This window comes from Mercenaria mercenaria, chromosome 13 (genome assembly GCF_021730395.1).
Source record: "Mercenaria mercenaria strain notata chromosome 13, MADL_Memer_1, whole genome shotgun sequence".
Lineage (NCBI taxonomy): Eukaryota > Metazoa > Mollusca > Bivalvia > Venerida > Veneridae > Mercenaria > Mercenaria mercenaria.
Window position 1 is genome coordinate 32,923,723 of NC_069373.1, and position 23,671 is coordinate 32,947,393.

At 35.9% G+C, this 23,671-nt stretch overlaps 2 protein-coding genes across 2 annotated transcripts; one reads left to right on the forward strand and one right to left on the reverse strand.

Annotated features, from left to right (window-relative positions):
- Positions 1–261: 261 nt before the first annotated feature.
- Positions 262–1,724, forward strand: LOC123530444 (neuronal acetylcholine receptor subunit alpha-3-like). The gene is made up of 2 exons (XM_053520812.1): positions 262–289; positions 505–1,724. Exons 1-2 carry the CDS (start codon positions 262–264, stop codon positions 1,722–1,724), a joined length of 1,248 nt encoding a protein of 415 aa, XP_053376787.1.
- Positions 1,725–8,491: 6,767 nt separating this feature from the next.
- On the reverse strand, positions 8,492–16,946 carry LOC123528945 (m7GpppX diphosphatase-like). The gene is made up of 4 exons (XM_045309031.2): positions 16,046–16,946; positions 14,020–14,165; positions 13,001–13,225; positions 8,492–10,838 (listed from the first exon to the last, which is right to left on the reverse strand). The coding sequence occupies exons 1-4, from the start codon at positions 16,359–16,361 to the stop codon at positions 10,563–10,565; spliced, it is 963 nt and encodes a 320-aa protein (XP_045164966.2). The 5' UTR covers positions 16,362–16,946; the 3' UTR covers positions 8,492–10,562.
- Between the last annotated feature and the right edge of the window lie 6,725 nt (positions 16,947–23,671).

A 23,671-nucleotide genomic window follows, 5' to 3' on the forward strand; every position in this document is an offset into this window, starting at 1 on the left:
CTTCACCTATTTTATCATGATTCAGTGTTTCATATTCAAGATCAAATAATCAACTTCAGGTGAGCACCTAAGGTCACTATGGATCTCTTGTTTTTTTTCCCTGGGACAGCAAATATTATATGATAATAAAATTACAATGAATAATTCATTAGCAGAAGCAGTCAATTATCCATTATTATATAGTTGGAAACTCTGCATGGAATTAAGAGTATTTCCTAATGGACTACAATAATGAAATCATTCATATGAAGTGAATATCCGATGAAGTTTGATCGTCGATGTTTAAAGAGTAATGGAGTAGTTTGCTTTATTTCTGACATTTTGAATGATTGACTTTCACACTAAGAGAACATGATTGTGAAATATAGACTGGAAATATAAATTATTATTATGTGAAGAATTATTTTAGTAACATTAATATGAAGCTTAAGAAACATAACTTAAATGTATTCACTGAAAAGAAAATGAACAAAATATTTTTATTATGTTTCTTTATTTTGTTAGTCAGTGTAGGAGGATCACGTGGACATTCTTTAACTGTTCTGCGGAAGCAGTTGTTCGAGGATTATTATGCAGACGTGAGACCTGTTCTGAACCATTCTCAGCCAATCGTAGTGACGATAAATCTTACATTGCTTAAAATACAGCAGGTAGATGAAGTACGGCAGTCACTTAAAACTACAGTAAATCTCTTACTATCCTGGTCAGATGAACTCTTAATATGGAACAAGTCTGAACATGATGGAATAACAAACTTTGTATTTCCATACGATAAGAATATCTGGGTTCCAGACATAATGGTCTCCAACGCTTTGGATAGACCAGCCGAATTGGGATTAAACGACGCGTATATTTCTCTCAAATATTTGGGAGAGGTGGTTGTATGGACGCAAGTTAATTTTGACACTTCTTGTGAAATACGTACAAAAAAATATCCGTTTGATGAGCAGCATTGCGAGATACTCTTCACAAAGTTCATGAATGAAGATGACAAATTAATACTGAAAGCAACAGAAAATAAAACAAATCTTGAGATGTATATGGAAACAGCTGAATGGCAAATAGTTGATAATTTTGTTGAATATGACATTGATATTTACGAAACAAATATAGGGGTTCTAAATTACACAGTGCTTCACTATCACTTAAAACTGCGCCGTACATGCATGTCATGCATATTGAATATCATGGTTCCAGTTTTGGTTCTGGCCTGCCTGAACTTGCTGACATTCTTTGTGCCATGTGAAAGTGGAGAAAAGACCAGTTTTCCAATATCAATATTTTTAACACTGGCCGTGTTTCTGACCATGATTACGCTGTCTTTGCCAGAGTCTATTGATGGAGTGTCCTACCTGAGCACATATGTGACATTCCAGCTAATAATGAGTACAATAACACTCATATGTACAGTGATATCTTTACAACTCCACCATAAAATGAACAACAGACCAGTTCCCAAAATTGGACTTGCCATCATGAAGGTGTTTAAATGTAAAAGAAATTTGTATCCAACCGCAAAACAAAATGAGATCAAACTTGAAGCAGACGATGCTAGTAATGATCTTCATCAGCTTGATCGTTCTGACAGCACAGTGTACATACAGAGAAGGTCGAGCAAACTGTGGCAGAATGTGGTCGATGCCTTTGATACCATGATGTTTAGCATTTTATTGATCTGTGAAATTATAACAACAGTCATCTTTCTTGGTCTTATCTTAAATTGAAATGCAAGGGCAGTGGTGGTCTAGTGGTTAGTCTTATTGGTAACTAAACCCTAAGGATGTGGGCTTGAGCCACAACTTCTGATGTTGATGTTCTAAATCTAAGACACCAGTACTGCTTTTCCAAGAGAGAGACTCAGTAGTGATTAAAATACACTAATAGTTTTGATCATAGATGAGCTAAAAGAAATCAGTATAAACTAAGTTGACAAACTGTTGTCACCACAGAGGATAATGTAATGAAACTAGAAATTTTCCATACTCTTAAATGTTATAAGGGTGTAACTTTTGTCTTCATGGTGTTCTTTGCTACTTATTTTCAATCTTGTGAAACATTTTGTCTTGCCTAAAATAATGTATAACTCGGGATGACTGTACTGCTGCTGTTACGGCTTTGAAAGATGTTGCCTCTACTGACATGTTGCATTTTTGGATGATGAAACAAATGCATTTATATTGATTTATATGGGATTACACAATATATGGTCCCCCGCAATAACTTGTCAGTAAAAAATACAGTCAGATGTAGAGACTTACCCTATTAGCCCTCTTTACTCAAGGGAAACAATCTGTTTATATAGTGAAATTGTTTAGTGAACATCGTTTGTTAATCCTAATCCTGTCCATAATTTATCAGTGCAATGGAAAAGTAATCTATCTATGTTAAATGCTATGCATGATAAGACAGTCATGCATCTAACAGTCCTGAAATAAATTTCTTTGATTTTCTCATATTTCTAGATGTTTTTCCCATACTTTGATGCATATAATATGTAGTAGAGATTGTTCTCTTTCCAGCAGTAGCCTTTTCAACATATTTACCTTGTGAAATTCTGTGGGTTTTGACTTTTAAAAAAAAAAACCCATCTGTTTGTTGACAATTTTCACCACAGAAAATGTCACACTCTCCCCAGGGCATTAACTTATTTGATCTTTACACAGTTTTCTATTCAGATTGCTAATCCTTGTGGCAGTTATGCATGCTTTTTCCCTGCCTAGAGGTAAAAAATGCATAGTTTGCATGGGGTACTAGGTCAGTAGCCACCTAAGCATACTGTAAAGTCATAGCGGCCGGATTTGTCTCCATTTTTTCCAAATATTTTACCCGGGCTCATTTTTTTCAGCTCAGATAACTTTTTTTCCCGAAAATTATATCTACAATATTTTTTCAGTCTACATACTTTGTTGCAGTGTAGCTACACATATATCTAAAATAGATAGTTCCTACTTTAAGTTTGTATTTTTAGTTACACTGCTTATTAGACGTATTTGTGTCCCCGTGTAGTTCTAGGATGACAACTTGTGTGTAAAAAGAATTGAAACCAATCCTTGCAAGATCTTGCATGGTGCCCAATAGTGTCTGAAAACTTTGTTTTGTTGTATTTCTGTAACTGCAGGTATAAAATACTTTTTATTTAGATGTAAATAAGATGCAAAACGAAAACTTCTTGTCGTGCTTAGTGCCATATAACTTGTACTATGTTGGTACATCATAAAGCCAGAATCATATCACATATTAAATTTGTACATGAGTATTGAAGGTGGTCAGTTGGATTTGAGGCATGTCATGGATTCGTTTTCCAGCCTGCACCTTTAATTGTGAGAAATTAAGTAGCAGACAGTATTAACTGGAAGTATTCACAAATATTAATTTTCTGAACCAGTATGCACATCCAAGATGGAATTTTCTTTATAACATATTTTAGGAATACTGTAATGTCCGTATTACTATTTTCAAGCATTAAATTTTCCGCAAATATATTTAAAGATTGTTTTCATTACGCCTGAAGGTATGACCTTTGACCCCCTAAGTGTGGCCTTGACCTTGAAGCCATCTGAAACATGCACTCTGCACGTTGTCTCAATGTGGTGAACATTTGTGCCAGGCGTCTTTAAAAAATCCTTCAAGCAGTTCATGAGTAGACACAATACAAAGTCATAATACTTTTGACCCTTAAGTGTGACCTTGACCTTGAAGCGAGCCATCTAAAACATGCGCTTACACCTCATCTCGATGTGGTGAACATTTGTGTCAAGTTTTTTCAAAATCCTTCAAGGGGCTCAAAAGTTACAGAGGTATGACCTTTGACCCCTATGTGTGACCTTGACCTTAAAATGAGCTATCTGAAACATGCGCTCTGCACATCGTCTCCATGTATTGAACATTTTTGACAAGTTTCTTTAAAATCATTCAAGCAGTTCAAGAGTTAGAGTGGATACGAAACAAAGTCATATGACCTTTGCATGCAAAACTTTAACCAACGTGTGACACGGTCGGCATTAACCCTTACCATGCTAAATTTCTATAATGGACTGGTCCAGCTTCCAATTTGGATAGTACATTTTATGATTTGAAGGGGTGTTTACTGAAAATTTACTGACTGAAAAGCGAACAGTACAGACCATGATTAGACTGCCCGGATGTGCAGGCTGATCTTGGTCTACACTGATCGCAATGGCAGAACCAATTGTCTCCAGCATGGTAAGGGTTAAATCACCCGCATTGAGTGTACGCAAGCATTGAATGTATACTATTAAACCTATGTTAAACCTAACCCTAACCTTTAGTCAGTATATAGTACCCTCAATACATGCGTACATCCAATACGTACAGGTGCAATTTAATGTTGACGGGTGTGACACCAGGGTGAGTAGAATAGCTAGAATATTCTTTGCAAAGTTGAGCTAAAAATGTATTTTGAGGATTTTTAGCTTGACTATTCAAAGAATAGTCTAGCTATTCTACTACTCACCCTGGCTTCGGTGTCACACCTTGGTTAAAGTTTTGCATGCAATTACATATGGCTATCATTTAAAGGCATATTGCTTTGAAACTTATTTTTTCTTTTTTCTAGGTCTAATTACCAACCTCACTGGGTCAAGTCCCATAACTCTGACATGTATTTTGGCCAAATTATGCCCCCTTTCGAACTTAGAAAATCCTGGTTAAAGTTTTACATGCATGTTACTATCTCAAAAATAATGGCAGATATTGATATGAAACTTCACATGTGTCTTCAGGGTTATGAAACTAGGTGACAGCATCAAGTCCCATAACTCTGACATGCATTTTGGCCAAATTATGCCCCCTTAGAAAATTCTGGTTAAAGTTTTGCATGCAAGTACATATCGTCACCTCAACGCAACAAAGTCGTATCTCTATATAAATTTATAATAAGATACAACTTTGTTGCGTTGAGGTAACGATATGGTTATCATTTGAAAGCATATAGCTTTGAAACTTATATTTTTCTTTTTCTAGGTCAATTACCAACCTCTGTGGGTCAAATCCCATAACTCTGACATGTATTTTGGCCAAATTATGCCCCCTTTTTGACTTTGTAATCCTTATTAAAGTTTTACATGCAAGTTAGTATCTCCAAAACTAATGCAGGTATTGATTTGAAACTTCACGTGTCTTTGGGGTTATGCTACTAGGTGATAGCATCACGTCCCATAACTCTGACATGCATTTTGGCCAAATTATGCCCCCTTATGGACTTAGAGAATTCTGGTTAAAGTTTTGCATGCAAGTACATAATAATTATGGTTATCATTTAAAGGCATAAAACTTTGAAACTTATGTTTTCTTTTTCTAGATCAATTCCAACCTCACTGGGTCAAGTCCCATAAGTCTGACATGTATTTTGGCCAAATTATGTCCCCTTTTGGACTTCGTAATCCTGGTTAAAGTTTTACATGCAAGTTAATACTATCTCCATAACTACTGCAGATATTGATTTGAAGCTTCACATGTGTCTTTGGGGTTATGAAACTAGGTGACAGCGTCAAGTCCCATAACTCTGACATGCATTTTGGCCAAATTTTGCCCCCTTATGGACTTAGAAAATTTTAGTTAAAGTTTTGCATGCATGTACATATGGCTATCATTTGAAGGCATATAGCTTTGGAACTTATTTTTTTCTTTTTCTAGGTCAATTACCAACCTCACTGAGTCAAGTCCCATAACTCTGACATGTATTTTGGCCAAATTATGCCCCCTTTTTGATTTCGTAATCCTGATTAAAGTTTTACATGCAAGTTACTAAAAAATTCTCCAAAACTAATGCAGATATTGATTTGAAACTTCACATGTCTTCGGGGTTATGCTACTAGGTGATAGCATCACGTCCCATAACTCTGACATGCATTTTGGCCAAATTATGCCCCCTTATGGACTTAGAAAATTCTTGTTTAAGTTTTGCATGCAAGTACATATGGCTATCATTTAAAGGCATATAGCTTTGAAACTGATGTTTTCTTTTTCTAAATCAATTCCAACCTCACTGGGTCAAGTCCCATAACTCTGACATGTATTTTTGGCAAATTATACCCCCTTCTGGACTTAGAAAATTCTGGTTACAGTTTTGTGTGCATGTTACTATCTGCAAAACTAATCCAGATATTAAATTTAAATTTCACATGACTGTGTCTTCAGGGTTATATAACTGTAGTTGATTGCATCAAGTCCCATAACTCTGCATGCATATAGTTGATTGCATCAGGTCCCATAACTCTGCCATGCATTTTGGCCAAATTATGTCCCCTTTTGAACTTAAAACTTCTGGATAATATTTCACATGCCAGTTATTTCCAAAACTAATGCAAATACTGGATTGAAACTCTATAAATATTTTAACATTTAGGGTAATATTCATTCTTCTGTGACAACGATTCAAATAGTCGAGCACTGGCTGTCTTACGGACAGCTCTTGTTTTATTTATTTATTGCAATAATGTGATTTGATTTTATACAACAAGGCAACTTAAATACTAGAATATCTACTCCTTGCTCTAAAAGACCTGAGCATCTGTTTACATGGTCTTATCTAAATGACATTTATGTTCAATTTCCTGTGTAATAAGGAGTTTATTATTCATTAACTCATTTCTCCTGATGCACTGCTGCTTTTTAATAACTATCCCAGCATGCACTCATGCATTACCATCAATTATGTATTCAATTCATTTATCAAGCCTTCATTAATTATTTTGCTCTCTCTCTGGAGTCCATTTCATTTAACAAACTCCAGTTTTATTTCTCAATAATTCTGATAATTAAAAAGATATCTCTGAATTAGCAGCATGTCAGACACCAATAACTATGTTAGTGTCGTTTTACACCAGACTAAAATTACTGCAAGCTTTAGAATTTTTATAATAATAGTCTTTGGACTGATTCCCTGATGGCCTTAACATTATTGAAAGCTGGTTTGTTTCTTATTTCTCATGCTATCTTTTCGCACTAAAGTCAAACAAAGGCTGTATAGTAAAAGTGATTGTGTGTCTGTCATTTGAAGAGTTTTAGTGATAGTGACAGGCCAGACTAATCAAGTTTCATTAATTTTTCCTGGCTTGGTAAGATGAGAAACTTTGCTACATTAATACAAGTGCATATTGAGGAAGAGGTTTAGAAGTATATTAATCTGTCACTGGTTGTAGACACAGCTCTCCAGTAACAGTTACCCAAGATCTAAATATTCCCATCTGCATCTATAATTAGTGGTAGATTACTTTTTTTGCATACTGTAATATTACAATACTGTCTTTGTGGCACTCTTTTTATATAAGCATATTTAAACAAAGCATGGGAAATTAATGAAATGTCCGTAAACAGACGTGACATCATGACGTTTCAATGACGCATAACAACAAAGTTCTGGTTCTGGTTATATAAATCAGCGACCCCGTAATTATGGGCAGATTCTTTTGTTTACAGCACCGTTAATCTGCCCATATATACGGTAAAGTAATTACGGAATGAATCTGTAGATAAAACACATATCTGCTCACTTCAATGGTATAGCATTATCAGCACGAGTGGTGGGACTGCCAGATGGGTTTTGCCAGCATGGGTAAAATCACCAGAAATGCCAGTCCTGTGTGCAGAAAATCTGTATGTTGTACATTGACTTACACAAGTACATCATGGGATCTTTGATCGTTAAAAAACTAATATTATTTTGTTGGGTTGTGCAACATTTTTTTCCACAGTATTTCACTAATATAATATTAGGGTGGTCATTTAAACAAACCAGTACCGGTATTCCTTAATTCGACAAGGCAGTTTGAAAGAGTTATATCCCCCACTGTGTTATGTTATGATGATATTGGGTGGAAGCATTGACATTGTTAAGTATATTTTATAGTCCATGTATGACGTGATCAATGAATTTGCCTTCAAGGGGTTTAGGAGATACAGATTCCCGTGTTCCGTACAGCCTATTTCAGACAGAGAGAAGTAAACTCAGCTTTTCGTTGCCTTATTTTCACAATGCCTTAAGTCTATCTTTAGAAAAATTGAGATTTGTGTGTCATTAGGTGTGTCTCAATGACCTCTGTATGATTGTGAATTTGTGGCCTTATAGAACAAACATAAACTGGCTAAATTTTAGTTCAACAAGGCTGTAAGTAGTGTCAAGTCATTCATTCTCAAATCTTTAAACATCATTTCCTAAAATTATCATTAACCTAGTTACTGTATTGTGGAAATACGGCGCCGTAATTTAAACAGCCTGAAATAAGCAGGGATTATAGCTAACTGATGCGAAAGACAAAAACAATAAATGTGCAAGCCTTTAAAATAAACTGAGATCATAATTATGTTTTTATTTTGCCCTCACATAATCCACTCAAGATACCTTGTCCAGAATAGTCTTTATCTCACAAGAAGAATTACATTTTGCAGACATAAGAAGCAAAAAACAATGTTCAGACACATTATTTTCTCACAAGAAGAATTGAATTTTGCAGACATAAGAAGCAAAAAACAATGTTCAGACACTTTATTTTATTTAGATCGCTAAATACATGTATATCATTAGAGATACATTTGTAAAGCATTATACATGTACATCAGACAAGGCTCACAATGTGATAAACAAGACCACCTCCTTTCTTTCGTCCAGGTAATCTCACTGTCAAATCTTTTTCTCAAATTATTACTTCCTGAAAGTTGAAGCATTCTCAAGTAACAGTTATTCATCAGAAACCATTTCCCACCACCAGGTCGCTGTAACCTTGATTTCTGATTAACTCAAGTCCAAAGTAACATGTGTCCTCTACTGACCAAAATCATACTATGAATTTTGATCACTGTAGGCCTAAGCATTTGTAACATTTAGTAATCTTTAGCTAGTCTACACTTCCCAGAATTCCATATACCTGATTGTAACGTGATAGCATTCCCCACTCAAAGATAGCCCGCAGTTCTTGATTGTACATTAAACCAAATAGACACAGTTGTCATTTTAGTGTACACACAAAATATTACAAGATGTAAGGGGTTTAAAGAACACCACATGCTGCTAGAACACTTGATTGTGATTATGACTGATTAAACTGTAAAAATTTGGAAAGGAATTTACATAAGCTATCAGCTTGTTTTCCAATCCATGTATTTGACATGTAAAAATTTGTTGTACATGTTATGTGTATGTTGCTTCAAAAAATAAAATATTGTTTAAACTAAACTAAACTGTAAAAATAAAGGATTAAACTGTGAAACAATGGACGGGATTGTACCACCATGCATGAACTGGAATGATACGAACTGCCAGAAAAAATTTGAGAAATTCATAAGACATATGGTATAAATTTTCAGTGGACCACCTAAAGATATAAAGTAAGCCAGAGAAAGTGTCATACTAATTGTGGTTAAGGGACAAAGGAAAGGATATTAGACATACCTGGACTGACAACAGCAGAAGAAGCCAAAAGACTAGACACATTTTACACAAGATATTGTAATCACTTTAGACCCTAATTTGCTATTTTGAAATGACTTCTTAGTCACTGTAGACTACTTTAGCAGACTGACAACAAGAGTGATTCTATAATTAAGAAACTGAAGTGTACCTTTGCCAGACATGGCCTTCCTCAGAAACTGGTCTCTGACAATGCTATGTACTACATGAGCGAAACTTTTCAAAAATCTGCCAATGAATGGAACTTAGACCATGTGACCAGTAGTCCTCTATTCAGCCAAAGTAACGGTCTGGTGGAAAAAACTGTACAGACAATAAAGCAATTGTCCAAGAAAGCCAAAGACATCCATATATGGCTATTCTTGAGTAGAGGACAACACCCTTGAAATGTGGTCTTTCACCATCACAGTTATTGATGTCTATAAGACTGAGATCGACATTACCCACAATGAACAATCTGTAACTACCCAAACAAATAAAAATAAAAGAGGTTAGAAATAAGCTTAAAATGAACCACGAAAAATGAAAAAATATTAGTTCTTGGTTGTACAGTAAACTATATAGACGCACTTCTAGTGTTGTTGTCTTTTGACTTGTCATTATAGCATACACACACAAAATATTACAACATTCTCCGAGTACTGATTAGAAACCGCTTTCAATTATGATGTCACTATGACCTTTACATCAGACCTACTGACTCCCCAAAAACAACAGATGTCATCTAGCAACCACAGGCGACCATCATGAAGTTTGGCCACTGTAAACTAAAGTGATCTTTAGTTACTGGTTAATTGCCTAACACAAGGACCAAGCAAGCAATGTTCCTCTCTTCTTCATAAGGACTTAGGGATGGGTCATGAAAATGAATTTCTAGCAGCGGCAACATATCTTACTTGTTCAAACTTTTTCAAGCATTGTGTAGTCAACTTTATCTGAAGTGTCAGAATGAAATATATCCTCTGACAGTATGTGACAAACAACAAGAACTTGCTCTGTTAAACCATTTCTTCACTTAACATTTAATTAGTAATACCATATTAATTTGATCTGACACTGTGAATTCCTCTATCTAATAGAACTGACTCCTAAATGCTAGGCTACAGTGGTTAGAGGGAAGTAAACAAACAGTTTGTCATTCATTATCAAAATACCCATGCTCCTTATACTTGATATATAAATCTTCCTGTTCTCTAACAATAAATGTTAATGTTCGCTTCTCGTAATAATCATTCATCAATTCTATATTATCTATAACATCCGTGAGAAAATGGGCACGGTCGGCTCCAAATCCTGGGGCTTCCAGTTTGATATGTGTGAAGTGTACATGGAAATGGTAGTAAGAAGGCTGGTAATGGATGTACACGTGAAGTCTGCTCGCGGGAATGTCGTATTTCTCCTGAATCGCTTCCTGAAGTGAGAAACAGTTCAACCTGAGTGGTTAATAAATCAGTATTATAAAATGAGCCGCGCCATGAGAAAACCAACATAGTGGGTTTGCGACCAGCGTGGATCCAGACCAGCCTGCGCATCCACGCAGTCTGGTCAGGATCCATGCTGTTCGCTAACAGTTTCTCCAATTCCAATAGGCTTTAAAAGCGAACAGCATGGGTCCTGACCAGACTGCGCAGATGCGCAGGCTGGTCTGGATCCATGCTGGTCGCAAACCCACTATGTCGGTTTTCTCATGGCACAGCTCAAATCACATTTTCATTGCTTCTGCATTCAAAAATATAACCAAATAAGGCATGTGTATTTATGCTTTCTATTGAGATGTCAAGTACAAGTGGAACATTTCAGAGGTCACAATGCTCAAATAGCTGCGAGTGTTTACATATGTTACATTGTTATGTAAGATAGATATTACTCCTTAAATACTTGCTTGTATGCAATTTAAGAACATTATGCTATTCTAAAAGTTGTTGTTAGCTGATAATTTTGTTGTTTCAGATAGTGTTCAAACACTGAACTGGTGTAATCTGATTCAAAGTAGGACAAAGCCGTCACTACAACATGATTCAGATTTGTACTAAAATGTATGTCAAAAATCAGAACACTTTTTGCATTACAAATCAAAATGTGGAATTTAAATCTAACCGTTTCTAGTATGGGAAACAACAACTGCAATATACACAAATCAAATTAACACATTTTCAGTTTTCATAAAAACAAATTTACACAAGAAACGTGGCAATGCCACGAAACCAGGTTTTCAACACTTTTCATAAGAATAAACAAGAGTGCCAGAATGTCACAATATATGCCCGTCACAGCAAATTTCTTTACTCTAGCACCTGTATTTGCAGATGTAATTTTAATTTTGTGGTTGTTTAATAATCATTGTAATTCTTTTGTTTTTCTAAGTCCACAAAAAAAGCTCCTTACCAGGTAAAAATACCTTAAAATACACCTAAAATTAGAAAGTAACAACTATGTTGTACCACAGAAAAGTGGTCTTGGTTTTTCCCTACGGTCAATTATAAAAAAGTTACAATATAAGTTATTTATTGTAACAACTAAGGGAAGTTAATCTTAAAAAAAAAAAAAAAAAAAAAATACAAAAAAAAAATTGTAAGTCCACACAGAAATCCTTACAAGGTAGAGATTGGTCAAAATACACCTCAAAATTGGATGTAACATGCATGTTGTACTACAGAAAAGTGGTCTCGATTTTTCCCTACGTCTAGTAATGAAAAAGTTACAATATAAGCTATTTATAGTAACAACAAAGGGAAGTAATTCTAAAGAAGGGAACTGCGCAAGACACTTCGTCTCATGATGGTGTATAATTGTGCCAAGTTACATCAAAATCCCTCTATGCATGAAGAAGATATGCTCCGGACAAAGTTTTCATTCTTGTATCCTTTGACCTCTAAGTGTGACCTTGACCTTAGACCTAGGGACCTGGTTCTTGTGCATGACACTCCGTCTCATGATGGTGAACAATTGTGCCAACTTTCATCAAAATCCCTCCATGCATGTAGAAGATATGCTAACCCTAACCCTAACCCTATTTTTAGTAACAATGACCTTGACCTTGATCCCAGAAACCCCAAAATCAATCCCAAGCTACAACTTTATATAAGTTTTCTATACACCAAGTTTCATCATGATAGCTCATTCCTAAGTTGTTATTGACCGGAAACCCTTTTTCTATTTTAAGTAACAGTGACCTTGACCTTGACCCCAGAAACCCCAAAATCAATCCCAGCCTTTGTCTTGATATAAGCTACATACATACCAAGTTTTATTCAAATATCTTTACCGAAACAAAAGTTATTGACCGGAAACACCAGTTTGACGCCGCCACCACCGCCGCCGCCGCCACCGCCGCCCGCCCGCCCGCCCGACTGACATCTACCCCAATTTAATAACTCAGGTTTTCGTTGAAAAAACAAACACAATTCTAAGTGTAACAGCCAAAACTTAAGTTCAAAGAATGCAAACAAGAAATGGACTTGAAGATCTCTATTATACTGCTACATATAAACATTAAACTGTTCCAATCAAGTATGGCATATTAAAATCATTTCCCACAGCAATTTCTACAGAAAACATATTTTCTTCACTTACCCTTCCTTTGGCAAGGACATTTTTCAGAAGTGGGAGGTAAGTTTTATTGAGATCTCTAAGAGACTTGATTCCATGTTTGTGTACAATTCCCACAAGATAGAGAGCATTCTTATCTTTCCTGTCCCATTTCATGTCTGGTAACAGTATAAAGCCGGTCTCAGGATCTGCATCTTCAAATACAATACGGTCAGCTTCTTGCTTTTTCTCTAGGATGTTGTAGACCCACTGTAAATTGTATAAGGTAATCATATAATTTAGAGGCAACATTTTCATGATGCCAGTCTGGTATCTTTGATCTGCGCACCTGCTCTCAGGCCTGCACAAAGTAAAATTATGTTCAGGCTTAAAAGATATCAAAAGTGCCATATTTGGTGAACATCTATGAAACAGTTCATGAGAAAAAGTTTGTTTGTTTTTTTCTATTTTTAGCAATTAGCAACCTTAATCATTCAGCCAAAGAGATCCCGCTATGATTATGTGTTTAGCACAGTTTTCTTTAAGCTTACATTACAACAGATTTTTTTTCATACATTCTGCAAATTTATCATTGGATTTTATAAAGCCTTTTAAGAGCCAAAGTAGTTCAGCATATTTAATTGTTGTACAAATTTTTTATAAATGACTTTTAGTGTTGAAAACATACAGAACTGCAAGTTTGAGCCTCATGTTAACACAGAACAGAAATTACGATACAAATTATTACAGTATCCAAATTAATCTAAATTAAATGTTTCAAAATACTATTTAGACCTTTAATGTCACCGCCACATTTTCTTCCTATTTCACTCATACAGAAAATAACTACTACAGAACTAGCAATATTTGTAAGGGACTAATTTTCCTTATCCTCACAGCTGCATCAATATACACAATAAGAAATCAAAGAACAAATTAGATTGCAATTCATTCTATCTACAAATTGACAAATGTATATCCCAACAAAATGGTTGTTTCAGCAAAAGCTTGGAAATTAAATCACTTCACAGTAACAAGATGTTGTTATGGGAAGAACCATTCACCTGCATACTAAACTGTCTGCTCTGTAGGAGAGGCAATGTAACTTTGCTATACAGCTCAGGAGTCTCCCTGACTATATACATCTCCTGGTCAGAGTATTTCTGGATGTGTTTCTCTGTGGCCGGATGAATCACAACCGCTTTTACAGCTGAAATGTAATATATTTAAATTAATTGATCGGAAGACTAAACAAAAGGGTCATAAAGATCCAAGGTCACTCACCTGAAACTGATTATATGACCCTGAATACATGTTTTACTCATTGAATCATTAATGGTAACAATGAAGTACAAAACAAGAGGGCCATGACAGCCCTTTATCACTCACCAGAGTTTAGTTGCTTGCTTGAACAAATTTCTTTGCTAAAGCTTTAAAAACAAAAACCTAGGTGAGTAGGTCATGGTAAAGATTATTCAAGATAACAATTGAAATCCGTTAAAAAATTATTCAGGTGGTCCAAATCTGCTGTAGCTTTAAAAACAATAACGTAGGTCAGGGTTAATAATATTCAAGATGAGTATTGAAATCTGTATTAAAAGTTATACACATGGTCCAAATTTCTATGCTGTACATTCAATAGCAAGAAAGTAGGTCAGTAGGTGAAGATTTATTCACAATGCGAATGATATGTTGTCTCATCATGTGGAACATTAGTGCCAAGTAATATTAAAATCCCTTCATGGACGGCAGAGCTATGGACCAGACAGGAAAAAAAGCCATGTTGACCTTTGACCTCCAATTGTGACCTTGACCTTTAAGCCAGGGGTCGGGTTTTGTGCATGACATGTGGTCTCATCATGGGGAACATTTGTGTAAAGTAATATTTAAATCTCTTAATGAACAACAAGAGTTATGGACCGGACACGAAATAAGACCCTGTTCATGCCATGCTAACATTTGACTGCCAAGTGTGACCTTGACCTTTGAGCTAGGGTTCTGAAAGTTGCACATGATACATCATCTTATTATGAGGTACATTTGTGCCAAGTAATATTAAAATCCCTTCACGGGTGTCAGACTTATGGACCGGACAGGAAAAAAGCCATGTTGACGTTTGACCTCCAATTGTGATCTTGACCTCTCAGCCAGGGGTCTGGGTTTTGCGCATGACATATCGTCTCATCATGGGGAACATCTGTGCCAAGTAATATTAAAATCCGTGAATGAATGACAGAGTTATGGACTGGACACGGAATTGCAGACGGAATGACAGACAGACAGAAAAGCACATTCCTGTAGTCCATGAAACTGGTTCTCAACCAGTAGGGGACTAATAATCAGAAGCAATTAGCTTTCGGTAAGTTTCGTTTTATTATGCCGTGAAAACACACAAGTGTTTCCAATTTTTTTAAACATACGGCATATTTCGTGTTTTTATTTTAACAATCATTATAGATTATAAAAGAAAACATCCTTTAATTCATTGATCAGATAATCATTTAATTATGATTAGTCCAATAAAGCAGAGTTGACAGTACGTTTGACACGAAGTGTGCAGAAGTTGTTTTCACAACTGCAGGCAATCATGACAGATACAGCTCGTTGTGGATAATTACAATAACAAGGCAATATTTCAGCACTTTTAATCAATGAAAAAAAATTAAATTTAATGTGAAAAAACTGGTACGGCTGACATTATGCTCGGCCAAAGAAGTGGTCCGGCCACGACGGCCTTGTAGTGTGACCCAGGAACCACGATAGCGGTGTGTTGCAAGTTTCAATGAGATCGGTGCAGTATTTTCTTAGATTTCGTCATTTTGAGTGTTACACGAGTTACATAGTAAGGTTTTAGTTTGAGCTGCGGATGTTGCAAGGCGTGTTTTCATATTTTGATACATGTATACATTAAAGTGAAACTATCACTCAGCAGATCTTGAGAATCCGTAAATAACTGCAACTATATTCATTAAATCTGAGCTATACGATATAACCCAATAGGGATGTGTGACCAGCGTGTTTAATCATTAATGCCAACTGTTCAACAACACGTTGTAAGAAACATGCAGCCAATCAGTAATTTCAAATTACCATTCTCTGTTGGTGGTAAATATGCTTCATATGTGCCATATATATCATTCTTAAGTGTATTCTTCAATGTGGTATCCCCTGTCAAATAATTCTTCACGTGCGTCAAGTCAAACGGCGTTTTTTCCAACAACACGACAGCATTTTCACCGTCCAATTTGGCATGTAATGTGGTAGTTTTACTTCTAGTGTTTTCGGCTATGACTTTCTCAATATCAAAACCTTCAAAACTTTTCAAAATCGGTGGCGATCCATCTCCATGGTCATTGTCAGCTTCAATTTTTCGTTTCTTTTCAGGTACTGCCTCCGTTTTCTCCATTTTAATTTCCCGGAAACCTTCCTTGTGAAGAGCTTGCTTTCAAAGGAGGTAATTCTATTATTAACTCCATTACACCAAATGAACCCAAATGAATCTTTTCTCCAAATATAATGACTTTTATCTATATTTGTCTTGCTAAGGATGATTTAGTGCACAGAAATTTAATGTAAAAAATGACCTTATACAAAGAGTTAGCTAGGCTGCAGTCAGAAATGCATGTTTTGTTAATTTTACTGCTCCTAACCCCCTAAATAAGAAAGTATTCAAAAAGTGTTTTGATTTCTATATACATGTAATATCTAGTTTTAAATTTGTGTTACATAGATATTGGGATATTTCAGTAATCTGAACCAAAAGGCAAGTTTCAGAAACAGTGTGTAGTTTCAGTATAGCCCCTTCTCAAATTATATGCATGCTTTACATTCCTTTGCCAGAACGAGGCTGAGATGGGTCAGTTGTAAACATTATCTCAGAGCAGTATTACCGCTTCCAGTGTTAAAGTACACTGTTTATGATAAGATAATAATAATTTACTTTTAATGTGTTCCAAAGAAGGTTATTAGAGTAAATAGTATATTTGCTAGTTAAATGCATTTCCAATTTTACCATATTTATTCTTTATACCATAGATTTCTGTTTTTTTTTTTTCTGAACAAATCTCTAAGTCAGCAGTCGTTTGTTCCTAGCACTTCAAAAATGAAAATTATACAGGCTGACCAAAACTTAAACCAAGACGAATTTCAAACAAGAGCACCACCATGCGGGTGCTGACGCTCATCTGATTTTTTTTGTATAATAGAAATATTGTCCTACCCATGATTTTCTAAGTCTAAAAAGGGCCATCATACTTGCAAAAAGCAGGATAGAGTTATGTTTCTTGATGTACAGTGTCCACTTATGATGGTGAAAAACTGTTGCAAGTTTTAAAGCAATAGCTTTGATAGTTTATGAGAAAAGTTGCCTTAAACATAATACTCAACCAAGAAAATGATTTTCTAAGTCCAAAAGGGGCAATAATTATTGCAAAAAGCAGGATGGAGTTATGTTGCTTGCTGTACAGGGTCAGCTTATGATGGTGAACAAGTGTTGCAAGTTTCAAAGCAATAGCTTTGATAGTTTAAGCGAAAAAGTTGACCTAAACATAAAACTTAACCAAGAAATCTGATATTTTCTAAGTCCAAAAGGGGCCATAAATCTTGCAAAAAGCAAAATGGAGTTATGTTTCTTGCTGTACAGGGTCAGCTTATGATGGTGAACAAGAGTTGCAAGTTTTAAAGCAATAGCTTTGATAGTTTAGGAGAAAAGCTGACCTAAACATAAAACTTAACCAAGAAAACTGATTTTCTAAGTCCAAAAGGGGCAATAATTCTTGTAAAAAGCAAGATGGAGTTATGTCCAAGTTTCAAAGCAATAGCTCTGATAGTTAAGGAGAAAAGTTGACCTAAACATAAAACTTAACCAAGAAATCTGATATTTTCTAAGTACAAAAGGGGCCATAAATCTTGCAAAAAGCAAGATGGAGTTATGTTTCTTGCTATACAGGGTCAGCTTATGATGGTGAACAAGTATTCCAAGTTTCAAAGCAATAGCTTTGATAGTTTAGGAGAAAAGCTGACCTAAACATAAAACTTAACCAGGCAACGCCGACGGAGACGCCGACAACCGCTCAAATGATGACAATAACTCATTTTTTTTCAAAAAATCAGATGAGCTAAAAAGAACACTTAGTCTAATAGTTAGAAAAATAAAATAATTACTGACATAATGTTTTGTAGAGTCATTTCAGCTTTCAGAAATGAAGGAGGCTGTTTTAAAATTCCTTTAATTTATTTATTTTCTGACAAAAATGTGAAACAATGGAGAGTACAAAAGAACCATCTACAACTGAAGGAAGAACATTGACAACAGTCCTACTTTATGTTGAACAAGGACCAGAAATATCAACACTGAAGGACTGGAGCTGCGCTAGAAAAAATAAGAATGTATTGCTTTAGCCAGCCAACTTAAAACATTTAAACTTAAATGCTTTGTTATTTCTCCACATTGTTGAGTTTGTTTTTCACTGTAGTCTAACCAATCTGGTTTCTATATGATGATCATTTCTTTTCCCTGAATTTAACTTGAAGGTATATGATCTTTAATAGCCCAAGTGGAGGGATCTCTAGTCTGTCTGGACTTGTATCTAACCAGGGTGCCCTTAAACAGACAACCAAATAAGGGGTTTTTAAATGGTTTTCACAGACTTAAGCATATCTTTTGGCTACTATTGGTACATAAGCTAGCCTGTGTTGGTGTCACTTAAGATATATGAAATAATATGGTTAGGAAAGAATCTGACTGCTCTGAACAAACTTTACCGTGTAAACAACTTACTAGCCCCAATAGTACAAGCAATCAGTGTTTATAATCAAAACTTAAAAGCTGGCCACTTCTACAGTTGCATAAATTGACCAATTAGTTACAGGTTTATAGATAAGATGTGTATTGATGATTTAGTTTCATACAGGTAAACAAGCTGAAAAACAACAACAACAACAAAAGTACAAATATTTGATCTTACTTTAAAATTAGTTTATGTAGTTTTCACTATAATATTCATAAATATTCTTTAGAAGAGAACTTGTAAGTTCCAATATAATCTTCAGCAGAAAAAAAAGTTATAATAGGGATTAAACTGGTTTATACCACTATCACTGTAGTAGCTGCCATTCTGCTTATCAGTAATGTTTACAACTGACCTATCTCAGCCTCACTCTGGGAATCTCATTCAATATTCATGAGATAATATTAAGAAGGGCCTATTCATGTGTTTCTAGTCATTTTGGTTGAGTAACTATTAGACAAGTAAAGGGAGGTAATAATAATTTTACAAACTTCAATATCTCAAAAATTTCTGCTGAATATATATCTTTCAATCTATATCTGTGACAAATATATTACATAAAAATTCTTATATTCACATCATTTCTTAGGCAATATATATTTAATATCATTTATACATATTCTAAAAAAATTCTATCTTAATTGTGCAACAGGGTAGGAAAGTTAAATTTTAAAAATACTTCCAGTGAAATGCTAACATGTAAGCACTCAGTGAACACAAATGAATGTAAATGACCATTTATTTCAATTTTAAACATATCAATGTCTTGTTCAAAATCTAATCAAAGTGGAATTTTGCACATTTTAAAGTAAAAATCCAGCTGAAATAGATATGTGTGTAAAAACGGTGGAAGAAATTGTAGTTTTTAACCCAGTTTACCAAACTCTTCCTGTTACCAGTACGAAATGATAACTTTCCAAATATGAATTTTCTTATTTTGACTAGGGCAGTCTTTTTAAGAAAAGTCAAACTGCACACATGAGTTGCTTCCCTTCAACTTCAGAAATCTCTTCCTATCGGTAAGGCAGATCACTGCGTAGAAGATTGAAGAAAAGAACTATTATTTTATTAATCCGATTTCTTTATTTCTGATGCAACAGCAACCGAAAATTGCTTTTATAAAAGTAAAACATTCACCAAAACCACACTATGTGCAATAAAATGTGCATAAGGCCACTTTAACCAACTTTGGAAGAGGAATTTCTAACATTTCTCATTATTTTCTGTTCACTAAATCCTCCTTGACCATCATATTTGAAACTTCTATCAATCAATATTTGTCTCTACACTGCTTCTGTACAACAACAACAACAACAGTTTTGGAACACTTGCTGTAACCTCAAGCATTTTAGCACAAATATTGATGTTATGTAGTTAAATGACTTATTAATATCTGAAGCAGTCACAGTAATTCCATTAAATAGTACTTAATTCTTAAATAAATTGATGACTTCCCTTAGTTCAATCTGGCACAGGTTTTGTTTTAATACAGTTTGCAGGGCCTCACTAATATGAGCCGCTCCATGAGAAAACCAACATAGTGCCTTTGAAGCCAGCATGGATCCAGACAAGCCTGCACATCCATGCAGTCTGATCAGGATCCATGCTGTTAGCTTTCAAAGCCTACTACAATTAGAGAAACCGTTAGCGAACATCATGGATCCTGACCAGACTGCGCGGATGTGCAGGCTGGTCTGGATCCATGCTGGTCGCAAATGCACTATGTTGGTTTTCTTATGGCATGTCTCAATTATGTCTGTCTCATCACGACATGTTGAAAAGTATCTATTTTAAATATCTTAAATTGTTAAAAGATGTGAGCAGACAAAAACAAAACCACTGTAAAAACGTGTCAGCTGGTTATGATGTGTCCAAATTTGAAAACATAGATTTTAAGTACTTTCATATCAAAGGGGAGGTAATTACAAAATTTCATGACAAGAGGGCCATGATGGCCCTATATCGCTCACCTGTTATCATTGCACTTAAGGACAAGCCTTCAAGGTCAAAAGATCATAATAAAGATCAATCAAAAGAATTACAAGAAAATATAGTTGAAATTTTCTTAAAGTAGCTTTAAATAAAATTATTCTCAAATCAGGCCAGTAGTTTCATACAAGAAGATTTAATTTTAAAGTTTTCTATATGGCCATATAGGGATAATGAGTGTCTCTTGTGGGCCGCCATGTTTTTCGAAGAATCAAAATTATCTCAAGAAATTTGGTAGAGGGTCATCCAAGGCACATTTGTGTAAAATTATTTTGAAAACGGACCAGTAGCTTTTGAGAAGATTTTCGAAGTTTTCTATATAGCCATATAGGGAAAACAAACCCTCCGCCCCCCATCAGGGGCCATAACTACAGAACCCATGATGGGATCTGGCCGGTTCAAGAAAGGAACCAATATCTTGTGGTGATACAAGTTGTGTGCAAGTTTGGTTAAAACTAGAAAATGCTTTTGTAAAAAAGCGCATGTCTTCCCCAATGCAAAGTCCTATATGCAAGAAGTCAATAGGGGTCAGGAGCGAAAGTCAAAGAGACTGATGGTTGGCTGCAATAGGGATCATCTACTTGGCATGTCCAGTCATCCCGCTAAATTTCAACACTCTTGGCCTAGTGGTTCTCAAGTCACTGTTCAGGCTCATGTGACCTTGACCTTTGATCAGATGACCTCAAAATAAATAGGGGTCATCTACTCTGCATGTCCAATCATCCTATTAAGTTTCAACATTGTAGGTCAAGTGGTTCTCAAGTTATTTCCAAAAAATGATTTTACATGAACAGGCCACTGTGACCTTGACCTTTAATGGACTGACCCCAAAAACAATAGGGGTCATTTAGTCTGCATGAACAATCATCCTATGAAGTTTCAACATTCTGGGTCAAGAGGTTCTCAAGTTATTGATTGGAAATGGTTTTCCATGTTCAGGCCCCTGTGGCCTTGATCTTTAACAGAGTGACCCTAAAATCGTTAGGAGTCATCTACTCTGCATGACCAATCATCCTATGAAGTTTCATCATTCTGGGTCAAGTGGTTCTCAAGTTACTGACCGGAAATGGTTTTCAATGTTCAGACCCCTGTGACCTTGACCTTTGACAGAGTGACCCCAAAATCAACAGGGGTCATCTACTCTTCATGAACAATTATCCTATGAAGTTTCAACATTCTGGGTCAAGTGGTTCTCTAGTTATTGATCGGAAATGGTTTTCAATGTTCAGGCCCCTGTGACCTTGACCTTTGACAGAGTGACCTCAAAATCAATAGGGGTCATCTACTCTTCATGACCAATCATCCTATGAAGTTTCAACATTCTGGGCCAAGTGGTTCTCTAGTTATTGATCGGAAATGGTTTTCAATGTTCAGGCCCCTGTGACCTTGACCTTTGACGGAGTGACCCCAAAATCAATAGGGGACATCTACCCTTCATGACCAATCATCCTATGAAGTTTCAACATTCTGGGTCAAGTGGTTCTCTGGTTATTGATCGGAAATGGTTTTCAATGTTCAGGCCCCTGTGACCTTGACCTTTGATGGAGTGACCTCAAGATCAAAAGGGGTCATCTACTCTTCATGACCAATCATTCTATGAAGTTTCAACATTCTGGGTCAAGTGGTTCTCTAGTTATTGATCGGAAATGGTTTTCAATGTTCAGGCCCCTGTGACCTTGACCTTTGACAGAGTGACCCAAAAATCAATAGGGGACATCTACTCTTCATGACCAATCATCCTATGAAGTTTCAACATTCTGGGTCAAGTGGTTCTCTGGTTATTGATCGGAAATGGTTTTCAATGTTCAGGCCCCTGTGACCTTGACCTTTGACGGAGTGACCCCAAAAACGATAGGGGTCGTCAACTCCAGCAGCCCTACAACCTTATGAAGTTTGAAGGTTCTAGGTCAAACGGTTCTCCAGTTATTGCTCGGAAATGAAGTGTGACGTACGGACGGACGGACAGGGCAAAAACAATATGTCTCCTAGGGGAGACATAATAAAATCATAAATGAAGCTGCTATTGTACAGACAAGGTCAAAATAGCTAATTTTGGCCCTTTCAGGGGCCATAACTCTGGAACCCATTAAGGGATCTGGCCGGTTCAAGAAAGGAATCGAGATCTTATGGTGACACAAGTTTTGTGCAAGTTTGATTAAATTCAAATCATAAATGAAGCTGCTATTGTGCAGACATGGTCAAAATAGCTAATTCTGGCCCTTTCAGGGTCCATCACTCTGGAACCCATAATGGAATCTGGCCAGTTCAAGAAAGGAAATGAGATCTTATGGTTATACAAGTTGCGTGCAAGTCTGATTAAAATAAAATCATAAATGAAGCTGCTATTGTGCAGACAAGATCAAAATAGCTAATTCTGGTCCTTTCAGGGGCCATAACTCTGAAACCCATAATGGAATCTGGCCGGTTCAAGAAAGGAACCGTGATCTTATGGTGATACAAGTTGTGTGCAAGTTTGGTAAAAATCAAATCATAAATAAAGCTGCTATTGTGCAGACAAGGTCAAAATTGCTCATTTTGGCTCTTTCAGGGGCCGTAACTCTGGAACCCATAATGGGATCTGGCCGGTTGAAGAAAGGAACCGAGATCTTATGGTGATACAAGTTGTGTGCATGTTTGGTTAAAATAAAATCATAAATGAAACCACTATCGTGCAGACAAGAAATTGTTGACGCACGCACGGAAGCACTGACGCACAGATGACGGACGAAGGGCGATCACAAAAGCTCACCATGTCACTATGTGACAGGTGAGCTAAAAACAATAATAAAAAATACATTTCTACAAAGAGTCTTGCTGTATGCCATTGTCAATTACTTGATGTGTTCACAGAACTCTCATACTCCAATATTTGGAGATACTTTAAGTTCCTCTGTTTCTATACACAGGGGTTAGTAATCCTGTTTTCGAAGTATCTGGA